Below are 12864 nucleotides of genomic sequence, written 5' to 3'. Positions count from 1 at the left end.
TAGCCCCTGATCTCCGCAGAGGACGTTGCTCAGCTTCCGGTCTTCGTCAAGGGCGTCATTACGTTCCAGACCTCCTTGGAGGATGTCACTCCACTCCAAACCTCCGTGGTGGGCGTCGCTATGCCTCTGGACTCCGCCGTGTCTCTGGTCCCCACCGAGGAGGTCGCTCAGCCTCCAGTCTTCGCCAAGGGCGTCGCCCCGTTCCAGGCCTCCGCAGAGAGCTTCACTTCGTTCCAGATCTGTTTGATCAAATCTATTTTTTTCCACTTTAATGATAATAAGCTGTCATTATTAGAAGAGAACATTTAAATAAATGAGAACATTTAAATAACATTTAAATAAATGAGAACATTTAAATAAATGACAGCTTATTATCATTATATTTATTTATTTTATATATATTTATTCAGTCCAGTGAATTTTTCTAACATTTCTATAATGCAAACCCCACAAAATGACAAAATAAAATAGGCAGGTAGTGTGAATTAAAAAATATTTCCCAAGTGTTGCTATTTTATTGTTTAATACATCTGGGTGTTTTTACAGATGAAAGAGTGTAGTAATCTGCTGGTTGTTCCACTGAGCAACATCTTCCCTGTGAATAACTACCACAAGGAGGTGGACACAGGCAATTATATAGATGTTCTGATCCTCAAGGCACTTGATCAGACTGTGAATCTTGCCAGTGATGCTCTGGCAGAAATAAACTCTTCTCACATGCATGAGTAAAGGCTGTTTTTTCACTTCTATACTGGTGTAAAGTGTCAGAACAATAATAACAATAACAATAATAATTATAATAATAATAATAATAATATTAATAATAATAATAATAATAATAAAGATTAAGTGTAAAATGTAAGGTACATCATAGATAGCATATTAGACAGTGCTTCTGAATGTTCTTGTAAATCTATTCATCCTGTGTTATATATAAATACATATATATAAACTATTAGCAGGTGTAATGTAGATATTATCTAAATAAATCTAATGTTTTATGCTTAAATGATAACTGGTTTGTGTTTCTGATTACTTTGTCTTAAAATTAATAAATATAATCCACTTAAAATCAGTCTGTTTGAAGTTCTATTTGTTTTCAATATTTACACAACTATTTATACCAGATACAAATAATAAAAATAAATAACTTTAAATATTGTTCCATATGTACTACATAACTTTATATATGATTATTACAGAAGTAGAGAAGAATAGCTAGACCATTGAAAACAAACACCTTCAAAGCAGGGGAATACAAAAGCTTTACACCCCCAGCCACGAAGTTCAACACCCCAGATACAAAGCTTTACAACCACAGCTACACAGTATAACGCCACACCTACAAAGCGTTATATACCCCAGCTAAAACGAGCAACACCCGAACTACAAAGCGCAACACCCCAGCTACAAAACATTACAGCCCAGCTAGAAAGCGTTACAGCCCACAAAGTGCAAATTTAACAGTGTAATTAATCAAAAAACACTCACTTTCAGTTTAATTAGTATAATTCAGTATAATTATGAATTATGTGTGTGAGAGTCTGAGAAAAGAGGTGGGGGTTTGTAAACAGGGTTTTTTTTACACATTTTTTCCAACAAAAGTCCATGACATCGGGGTCCTAATGTTTTATGAAATGTCTGTGTACATGTTAAAGAAGAAGAAAAATCCATGTTGAAATTTACTTAAGCATGGCTGTGTTACAACCGGTTGCTGACATAAAATCTATGTGACAGGCAGGGCAATTGTGGAACAGACAATACAAGCTAGTGTGTTGTGTTCTTGATCTGGGAGCAGGTGTCAAGGCAGTCACACAGGTGAAAAAGCCAGTGATTGGGTTGGTAATGATCAACCATGCAGCTGCAACAGCAGACTGGTGCTTTGCATTTTTAGCATGGCTACATAGTGCTGCTTCTCACATGTTCACAAAATGTCTAACATTTTTACATTATGCACGTCCAGGCTCCTAATCTCTCTCAATCCAACCCTTTTATCATGAAATCAACATTACCTGAGTTTACACAAGTACTAGCTGCAACTGCGAGTTACCAGTACCACACACAGAGAACATCATGTGAGGTGAAAGAAATGTTTATGAATTTTCCAAAATACAAAAAATGTAAATAAAAATGCAACAAGTAATGATCCAATGGTATCAGACGGAAACATTTTTACCACCCAACACTTCATACACATTCAGAGATATTTTCAGAGTTGAGCATAGGCTTTGTTGAATTTTGCCCACAGTTAACTATTGGCACATAATGAACACAAAGAATTTAAACAGAAATGCTTCTTCTTCTTCTTCTGGCTTTTCCCATTAGGGGGCGCCACAGCGGATCATCTGTCTCCATACCCCCTGTCCTCTACATCTACCTCTTTCACACCAACTACCTGCATGTCTTCCCTCACCACATCCATAAACCTCCTACTTGATCTTCCTCTTTTCCTTCTTCCTGGTGGCTCCATCCTCAGCATTCTCCTAACGATGTATCCCATGTCCCTCTGCAAAAGTCCAAATTATCTCAATCACACCTTCCTCACCTTGTCTTCAAAACGTCCTACATGCTCTGTCCCTCTTAACAGAAAAGCTCATTTACAAAAAAAGATTTTAGTGACGCTTTTGTTTAACAGTGTTTGAGACATAGTAAAAAGACCACACCCACTGATCAAACAAATATTAATAGTAACATGCGTCAAAAAAATAAAGAACTAGAGATACAAATTTATATTTGTTATATACTATATTACATCCCCTAGTGTATAGACACTTGCACCTTATTCACTTAAGAATACTGATGTGTTGAGAAAAGTGCAAACAAATAATAATAATAATAATAATAATAATAATAATAATAATAATAATAATAATAATAATAATCAAACCTTATTAGCACAGTGTCTTGTATGAATAAAACTGCTATGATTTTGAACAAGGTCATCGATTTTTTCATTTATGTTTTGTTTTCACATCATATCTTTTTCATATCTTTTCACTTTCTCTTAGCATTGTCTGCTATTTTCTATGTGGACGTTTTTAGCATTAATACAAAAGCACTTATAAACCACTGTGCAACAGCAGTTGATCTACAGGTACTTTCCAGATTTCCAGGTGTTCCTGGAAATCCCCTGACTTTCAGTAAACAGAAACTGAAACTATACAGGAAAAAAAAATAAATAAACATTCAACATTCTGCAAAGAATTTGCCCTATAGCAAGGCTTTGGAGATTTGTTATTCACCAAATTTATGATTTTATTTCTATGATTTTAAAGATGGTATGAAATGCATATGCAGACAGCTGAAAAGGGTCAGCTCCAAAATGCTATAAGAGGCAAATTGAAAGATCCACCAAAATTTTACTTGAAAAAACAACAAAGCGATTATTATATTTAGCAAATCATTTATAATGTAATATCTACTTTCAGGTGTGCATACTTTTATCGAGTTTATTTGCAGTATTTTTACAGTATTAAAATGATTATTTTGTTTTGTTTTGACTTTCTGAGACTGGCTGCAGGGGCGGTGCTTAGTGTGGAGGAAGACAAACAGCTTAGTGGAGTCTTACCACACTCTAGACAAGCATAAACCATCAGATAGTCCAAAAGAAATAACATTTAGGCAAAGAAAACATTTAACTTCACCTGGTAAGTACAGACACTCATTCTTCCATGTCAGACACTTAAATCAAGATATCATTCTTTTTCTGGTATTGATTTAATGAAAAAGGGGGCAGAAAACTTTTATATAAAGAACTTAACAGGCAGGAGTGATGAGGCACAGTGACAGTTTAACACTCACTCTCTTTCTTCTGTATTTAATGTTGCAACTTAAAAAGGATTCTACCATTTTTTTTTATGCATTTATAGATCAATATCAACATCACCCACAACACTGTGCTTAAACAGCAGTGTAGTTGTAATTGTGGAGTTTTAAGTGAGATTGGATCACAAGATGATCTCAAAGGTTGGACCTCCACAATTGTGTTTATAATACTTTACATTTTTTCAGTAAAGAAATTCCTAAAGTCCTCACTACTAAACTGTGATGGAATATTCTTGTTAGATATCTGAATTGTAGTTAATTTAGCCACTGTACTAAAAAGCCTGGGATTGTTTTGGTGGTTTTCTATGAGTTTTCACAGTACTACATCTGTGTTTAAACAGGGAAACTCCTGGTTGCAGATTAGTATGGGGGTTGGAGCTCTTCTCCTCTACAAGCTCTCTGAGCTCTTCTCAACAAAGTTGTTGAGGAGAAGAGCTCAGATAAGAAATTGTGAATATAATATTTTTTTTGTGCAAATGTATATATGCAGAATTAGAGCTTGCTTTGAACAACAGATTGGCAGTTATAACATTTTCATGATTAACAGTCCAGACCAGTAACATATTAGCAGCTGATGTATTTTCCTGGCAAACATTTTGGCAGCTTTTACATGAATCAATAATAAAGTGTAAGTCATTATTAAACAGTTAAGTTGGAATTCTGATGGTCTAAAATACTTTCACTTTCAGTTACTATTAAATTGTGTTCTTCATGGATAAAGCAAGTGTATGTGTGTGTGTGTGTGTGTGTGTGTGTGTGTGTGTGTGTGTGTGTGTGTGTGTGTGTGTGTGTGTGTGTGTGTGAGAGAGTAAGTGAGAGAGAGAGAGAGAGAGAGAGAGAGAGAGAGAGAGAGAGAGAGAGAGAGAGAGAGAGAGAGGAGTATAAATGTAGTGAGCGACTAAGCTTTGCAGTCGACCCAATGAAATACTGTTATATTTTCAAGGAGAATATTTAAAGTTAATTTCAGAATATTTCTTGGTTTTGACTACATTTATATTGTTGTTGCTGGAATTAACATTTCTATATTCTCTACTTTTTACATCAGAATTGTTTTTCTGGAAATTACTGAAAAAAAAAAAAGGGAAAGTCTTCGTCCAAATCTTCCCCTCCTCCATCTCCTCCACCTCCAGGTGAGTTTAGAGAGACAGACACCGTAGCTTTTTAAATACCTGTGTGATGATGTTCAATGTGTTTAACTTAATGTTATATATTGAAACGTTTTATTATTCCCTTATAATTTGTCAACTTTGAAAATTTTTTTTATTACAAAATAAAAGTCAGAGAAAAAGCATAGAATTAACATGATTTAAAACAGGTATAATATCACACACAGCTGTTTCTATTGCTTTATGGGTAGAATAGAATTTCACTGAGAAACTATTCCTCTACAAAAACAACAAGTACAATGCCTGTGTTAACAAAATATAATCACAAATTGTAGGCATCTAGTAACCAGGTCCAGGTACTGAAAACTTTGTATTTTCACTGACTTGGAAACATACAGGCTGGTTAGAGTTCTCATATTAATGCAAAACTGGCATTTCTTTCCCTAGAATTTGAAAAGCCATGGAGGACAATACATTGGGCGTAAGTTGCATTAATGTCCATAAAATGTGTCATCATCAAATGTTTGAAACCACCTGAGATTAAATACCACTCACCCAGAAACACCCCATCAACCACTAAAAATAACACAACAACCATCGAGAAAACAGCTGGAATATCACACGAACTGCCAAGCAAATACTGGGGTGGTAAAACAAATCATCAGCAAACATTGGAATATATGGAACATATGGAATATTTAACAGTATGAAAACATGATCGCTGTTCTGATGAGAACAAAACACTGCTCATCAAACTGAATACATGTTAGTGGTCTCATCAGATTGTTGACTGCTTTTCATCAGCAGGAACTGGGAAACTAGTCAGGGTAGATGGGGAAAAAGGATGCAGATAAACACAATATAATCCTTAAAGAAATCCTAAAAGTGATCGAGGGGACTGGGGGAAAAACTGGAGACAGGAAGACAACAAATGTCTGTTCATTTAAACCTTTTGTAACCTTTATTTTTAACTAAATTTTGGAGATTTATAAAGCTACATTGTATTTCTTTAAACCAAGAACCTGAATATGCTAAAATGGCACAGGCAATCTGATTAAATGTTAAAAACTATGTACATTTGTCTGGTTGATGAAATCCTTAAAAGTGTCTCTCAGAAAGAACTATTTTACCTGTATTTATTTTAAACTGTGAACCTTATTTCCTCCTAAACAGCACAAAAGAGCTCCTGAAATCTGAATTACGCGAGATTCCGCTTAACCGTCCAGAACTCAGCTATTTCAGAATAATGCTTTATGGACAAGTTGGAGCTGGAAAATCCTGCTTCATAAACTCAGTGCTGAGCGTCTTCAAGGCAAAAATTGTAAACAAGGCAGAGGAAGAGTCTGCAGGAAAAAGCTGTACAAAAAAAGTAAGAACTTTTTACTGTGATGTACAGAAAAGATTATTCTCATTATGTTGCTTTAATAATGAGGAAAAAATAAACATTTGATCTAAATTATTAAAAGTCTAAAAAAACTTGGGTCATGTCTCACACATATTACAATCATAGTGTGTCAATAATATTCAGCTATTGTACAATACATGTACTGTACTATTCAGCATGCACAGTGTCTGAAAAATGTACTGTATTTTCTGAACCACGGACATTTCTTGAATCCCCCCCCCACCCCCCCGCAGGGAATATGAAAATTAAATCCATTCTTTTCTCTTCGCAGTATAAAACGTACAAGATCACTGATGTAAACGGTGCGATTTTGCCTTTTGTCATCAATGATGTTATGGGTTTGGAAGATTCTGAGGAAAATGGAATTTATCCTGATGACATCATTAAAGCCCTGGAGGGTCACGTTAAAGAAGGTTATACGGTAGGAAAAAAAAAAAAAAAAAAATCCAATGAATCATTCATCTGTGCTTTAGATATCAACACAGGACAGAGTATAACCAGCCAACACAAACCACTCCAGACATACAGCTAATGATGCAGTAGGTTAGAATATTCATGCTATTAATCAACGTTTACATTTACAGAATTTGGCAGATACTCTTTTCAGAGTTACAATATTTATACAGATGGTCCCTAAGTTACAATGGTTCTTATAAATTGTGTATCTTATGATGATGATGATAGTGATACAACAAATTTGTACACATATTTTTAAGTTTCACATGGCAGGCAAACCAGTGCTCATCCATGCACCCGCTGCCACATAGTACATATATACTGTATAGTTTACAGTATGAAACTATAAACTGCTGTTTTGCTCAATTATGCACTGTAATTTGTTAAATTATTAACAGTAGACTACCTCATACTGATCACTATTTATTAAGAATCTTGGGGAGGTGAGGGAATGTAAAGGACATGTCTAAAGAGCTGAGAATTTGAGGGTCAATAACTTGCTCAAAGGCCCAGCAGCAGCAGCTTGGTAGTGCTTGGGTTTGAACTCATGAGCTTCTAATTAAATTACACCCTCTTTAAGAAATGTATTGTATTATTTAATGATGATTCTGTAAATCCATTTTTTTTTCCTGTCCTCAGTTTAATCCAGTTTCTCCACTGAATACGGACAACCCATACTACATAAAAGAACCCAGTCATAATGATAAAGTTCACTGCTTGGTGACTGTAGTGGCTTCAGACACCATCTCCCAATTAGGTAACGATACCTTGAAGAAGATGACAAGAGTCAGACATGAAGCTCTTTCTTTGGGTAAGTAAATAAAAGATGAAATATTATACATAAATGACATCATCATACTGATGCAAAAAATGGGCATATGGGCACCTAATGACTCATACAGCAATAAGAACTTAGGAGGGGTGTAACTTATTAGAGCATAACATAAATGTGATGTGATGGGGCTGATGGGTAATAATGCAGTAATAATTTTGTTATGAGTTTTGGATTCTTATAGCTTCTCTGTGGTGTCAGTTTTATTAATGACACAAAATAACAAAAATACCTACATTTTAATTTTACCTGTGGTTGCCAGGTATCCCTCATGTGGTTCTGATGACAAAAATAGATAAAATCTGCTCCCTGGTTAAGGAGGATCCAAGCAAGGTTTACACAAGCAGGAAAATTAAACAAAAGGTTGAAAACATTGAAACAGATCTTGTTCTTTATATGCAATTCATTTTCTAATAATTAGCACATAATTGTTCTCGTTTTTTCACTTTCTTGTGGAAATTACAATGTAATTTTGTTATTATCTTTTACTATTTGTTCATAACTAGTTGTATTCCCTCTTTGTATAGATGGAGGTGTGCAGCCAAACACTTGGTCCACCACTGAAATGTGTCTTCCCTGTCAGTAGCTATTATGAAGAAAATGAAACGAATGACAAAAAAGATGTACTTATTTTGACAGCATTAAAGGGAATTGCAGAGATTGTTCAAAATTACTTTGAAAATGATAACATGTGAGTTACCTGCTGATGTATTTTTTATATTTTTTTTAAGGAATTGAGATTTAGAGGTGTTTTGTCCACTTTTCATATGTATTTTTCTGAGTATCAGTGACCAACTAACAATACAACAAACTGTTAACATGTCCTCAATAGTGTTTTTGTTTTTCATTTGTTTGTATTAAGGCACTTGCTGTTTTTTCTATTTACTTTTTCTATTCGTTATAAATACAGATAAAATATACAGATAAAAATAAATGTAATAAACTGAATTAATATTTCATTTGTCTGTTATCACTTGCTGTATTCAGAGCCAGCAAATAGAGCCCAGATGTTATATTTATATTAAGTTTATATTAGATGGTCAAATAGGCAAATGGCATAAAAACATTTCTTTTACTTTCTGTTTGCAAAAACTGCTCTTTTCTAAAGGTGCAGTTTTCTGATTTAATGCAAGAGCACTTTAAATTCAAACTACTGAGCAACAGCAGCTGAAGATGTGGCAGATTACAGAGTTCCATGTGACTTTCGGAAAAAAGAAAGTGAAAGTATTCTGATAACAGCTTTAAAAAAAACATTCATATTCAGTGTACAGTAAACCATGTCAAGGTCACGTAAACAGTGTGTGGCCAAATCTATGTTGACAACTGTTAAATTACACCTCTGCATACTTGAAGATTACATTCCAAAATTGTTCCCCTTTTGCTCTTAATAATAAGCTCCACATTTTTGCAAAGACTTTCCAGTTTCTGGTTCAGGTAAAGCTATTTTTAACTATTTTATCAAATGTTGCATCAATATTAAGTTTCACAAACAAGGAGATACAATCCTTATCAAAAGCCAGCTGTAGGTCATCTACTACATTTACCAGAGCTGTAATAAGACTATGCTAAGGATATGTTATATGCTATGCTCATATCCTGCTGTGCTACAATCCATTCTATGGTCTTAGAGATCCTTGAAAGGGGAGGCTTGATATTGGCCTATAAAACTTACATTACTCAAAGCTGAGGGAAAAAAAACGAAAATCAGCACCTTAATGTCCTAAACTTGTTATTTATTCCCGGAAATCCTGGGATACTCTCTAGACCATGCTACACACTGAGAAGTGCATCTTATTCTTGTGGAATATGCAACATATTGCCAAATGATACAGGTAACATTGTACTGAAATTATCGGAGTTATGCTGACTGAACCCTGGACTTAAGTAACCTTTTTGTCTTTAAATTAATAAATATAATCCACTTCAAATAAGTTATGTCTGAAGTTCTATTTGTTTTCAATAGTTACACAATTGTATACCAGATACAAATAATAAAAATAATTAACTTTAAATATTGTTCCATATGTACTACATAGCTTTATATATTATTATTACAGAAGTAGAGAAGAATAGTTAGACTATTAAAAACAACTCCAAAGCCAAGAAATACAAAGCATAACTCCACAGATACAAAGCATAATGCCCCACCTACAAAGTGCAGCAGCCCACGAAGTGCAAATTTAACATTGTAATTGATCAAAAACAAACACTCACTTTCAGTTTACTGTGAATTATGTTCTTTCAAGGAGTGTGAGTGTGTGTGTGTGTGTATATGAGATGTGTGTGAGAGTCTGAGAAAAGAGGTGGGGGTTTGTAAACAGGGTTCTTACACATTTTTAAGAAAATAAAATTCCATGACTTAGGGGTCCCACTGTTTTATGAAATGTCTGTGTACATGTTAAATAAGAAGAAAAATACATGTTGAAATTTACTTAAGCATGGACATGTTACAACCAGTTGCTGGCATTAAATCTATGTGACATGCAGGGCAATTGTGGAACAGACAATACAAGCTAGTGTGTTGTGTTGATCTGGGAGCAGGGAGGCAGTCACACAGGTAAAAAAGCCAGTGCTCGGGTTGGTAATGGTCAACCATGCAGCTACAACAGCAGACTGGTGCTTTGCATCTTTAGCATGGCTACATAGTGCTGCTTCTCACATGTTCAAAATTTCGAACATTTTTACAGCACAGTGAACATTAGGCACTTGATCTCTCTTGATTTAACCCTTTTTATCATGAAATCAGCATTTCCTGAGTTTACACAAGTACTAGCTGCAACTGCGAGTAACCAGTACCGCACACAGAACATCATGTGATGTCCCTCCTCTGCACATGTCCAAACCATCTCAATCACACCTCCCTCACCTTGTCTCCAAAACGTCCTACATGCACTGTCCCTCTAAACAGAAAAGCTAATTTACAAAAAAAGATTTTAGTGAGGCTTTTGTTTAACAGTGTTGAAGACAGTAAAAAAGACCTAGAATAGCAAAGTCCCAGAATAGCAAAGTCCACTAAAGGCGGTAGATCATTTTCACATTTAGCTCCTACACTCTGGAATAGTCTTCCTGACAGTGTTCGGGGCTCAGACACACTCACCCAGTTTAAGTGTAGATTAAAAACTGTAAGGTGGGGAACCACCCACTGGTCCAACAGCGGTTTCCAGAGGCGTGGCGAAGGATTCTCGCGCCTTCTAGTCTTTCCTTTCACATTAGATAATAAGATTTAGATTAATGTATTTCTTAATTTTTGGTTATTGACCTCTTATCTGACTCCAATTAGATAAAACATAATAAATATTTGCATAGGTTGTTATTTTACTAATAGTATACTTTGGATGGATGTTTGTTTAGTTATTCTGATTAAGCTATGGCATTACACTCGTTCATTCGGTTCTCATAGTCGCACATGATCCTAGTATGGGCCCTATAATTAATATACTGGTCAACGGTCATAAGCGAATCAGTATTGCTCGCTGCCAGAGGTTGGACTATACGCTTAAGCGGCCGCTCTCTGCGTGCTCAACTTTAAACATACTTTATTTAGTCCCCTTAGAGGTGACACTTAATTATTACAATAATTATTTTGGAAATACATATTGTTAGCCTCCACGCTTCTAAGTACACTTAAACTAACGCCAAGTGCTAGTCGTATCTCTCAAATCCTCAGCTGATGTATTATTCACTATCTGACTGGGATTTAGGCCGTTTCCTAGCCTGATTTCAGCCATACGGTAACTACGGATGCAACTGTAGTGTCTTAAACGTATAGTATCTTAAATGTGTAATATCTAAAAGCCTTAACTCATACAATTCTACAAATGGTGTCCTGAAACGGCCAAAGTTAATTACTGAACCATCTGGCCAGATGTTTTCCTTTAAGCCAAATGTATGAAAGGCCCATAGTGCTTATCTTATGAGCCGTGACTGAGAAAATGAAACGGATGGTCGTCTTTAAATCAGTATAAGCCGAAGTATAGAATATGATCCAGGATGCACATCCTCTTGGGAAAAGACCTCTGACCCGTTCTCACTGTATGTTAAGATGAATGGTCTGGGAAAGTTAGCGCTGGTACATTTGAGATATATTAAATCTGGACAAAGACAGGTTTCTCTTTAAGATAAACATTATTGCACAGTAGGCTCATATACATCTGTTATGCATTAAGAGGCGGACCCAGAGAATGATCAGAATATATAATGAGTGTGCAGCCATGGATCGGGAGTCAGACTTTGAATCAGAGCGTGCTGACTCCAGGCTTGACCGGAAGGCCTGTAAAGATGCTATATTTCTGTGCTGAATAAAAATCATTATTTACACGAAATAACTGCGTCTACGGAGATTCCTTCCAACCGACAGCTACACTCCATCAAGACGACGAAATACACAACACAACGTTATTACTTTCAGTGTCAACATTTATGAGCAACACAGAATAAAATCAAACATAATTTATTAATCAGGTAAGAAAATCACAATTCAAAGCCAATTCATAGTTCAAATAAAATATAGGATAAATACAAACCAATAGTATTTACATTTAAACAGGAAATATAAAACCTTTCATACCTGGTACAAGACGACACACAGTAATCGTGCAGGAGATCTGTTTACAGATTCCCTGAATTGTTGGTCAGTTCTCCTTAAAAACCCAGATAGAGTAAGCATTATGTAAACATTATTTAGCAATGGAAGTTTGCATTGATTGGTTCTTACAGACCTGTGGGAGGCGCCTCGCCTGTATACATTTGTAGTGGGGCACACGCCCCTTGACTCAATTAAACCTTTTTTTATTATTTGTTCTATTGCTGTGGGAATGGGACCTGTGTACCAGTCGCGATAAAACCTTTGTAATGAAATGAATCGAACATTTTCCGTCGTTATTTACATGTGATATGACCTTTCTTACACATAATCATCTGGTGTGTTGTAGAATGTCCTGTGTTTGAGAATGTAACAAGAAAAGGGGGGGTAGAGGGGTCAGACATTTGTCTGCAGATCTACCATTTGTATGGAGATGTGGTGTTTAAAGACCAAGGGTAGCTCTCCGGTGCGCCTACTGTATTCCAGATAAAGTTCTGGTTCTCGAGAGGGTGTTGCAGGGTCTTGGTCCCCTGCCGTGAGTCCTGGAGGAAACGTGTTGTGTCGTAAAGAGTTCTTTTGATGTCCTTGTTGCCTCCCTGCACTCTCGGGCATCCATGCTGTGTTCTCGGGGAGGGCCGACCTTTTGGTCAGGATCAAG

At 35.8% G+C, this 12864-nt stretch overlaps 1 protein-coding gene across 2 annotated transcripts; it reads left to right on the top strand.

Annotated features, from left to right (window-relative positions):
- Window positions 1-4870: 4870 nt before the first annotated feature.
- On the top strand, window positions 4871-8526 carry LOC310715482 (interferon-induced protein 44-like). 2 transcript variants are annotated; one of them, XM_083521935.1, is made up of 7 exons: window positions 4871-4955; window positions 5379-5412; window positions 6105-6300; window positions 6608-6757; window positions 7432-7603; window positions 7887-7987; window positions 8152-8526. In XM_083521935.1, the coding sequence occupies exons 3-7, from the start codon at window positions 6178-6180 to the stop codon at window positions 8317-8319; spliced, it is 714 nt and encodes a 237-aa protein (XP_083378061.1). In that variant the 5' UTR covers window positions 4871-4955; window positions 5379-5412; window positions 6105-6177; the 3' UTR covers window positions 8320-8526. The 2 variants fall into 2 exon arrangements, with proteins under 2 accessions (XP_083378061.1, XP_083378060.1); XM_083521934.1 differs by lacking the exons at window positions 4871-4955; window positions 5379-5412 and having other exon boundaries at window positions 6043-6300.
- The last annotated feature ends 4338 nt before the right edge of the window (window positions 8527-12864 follow it).

Source organism: Silurus aristotelis (assembly GCF_946808225.1).
Source record: "Silurus aristotelis genome assembly, chromosome: 20".
Taxonomy (NCBI): Eukaryota; Metazoa; Chordata; class Actinopteri; order Siluriformes; family Siluridae; genus Silurus; species Silurus aristotelis.
Note: the sequence above shows the minus strand (reverse complement) of the source record. Positions and strands in the feature narration are given on the sequence as shown.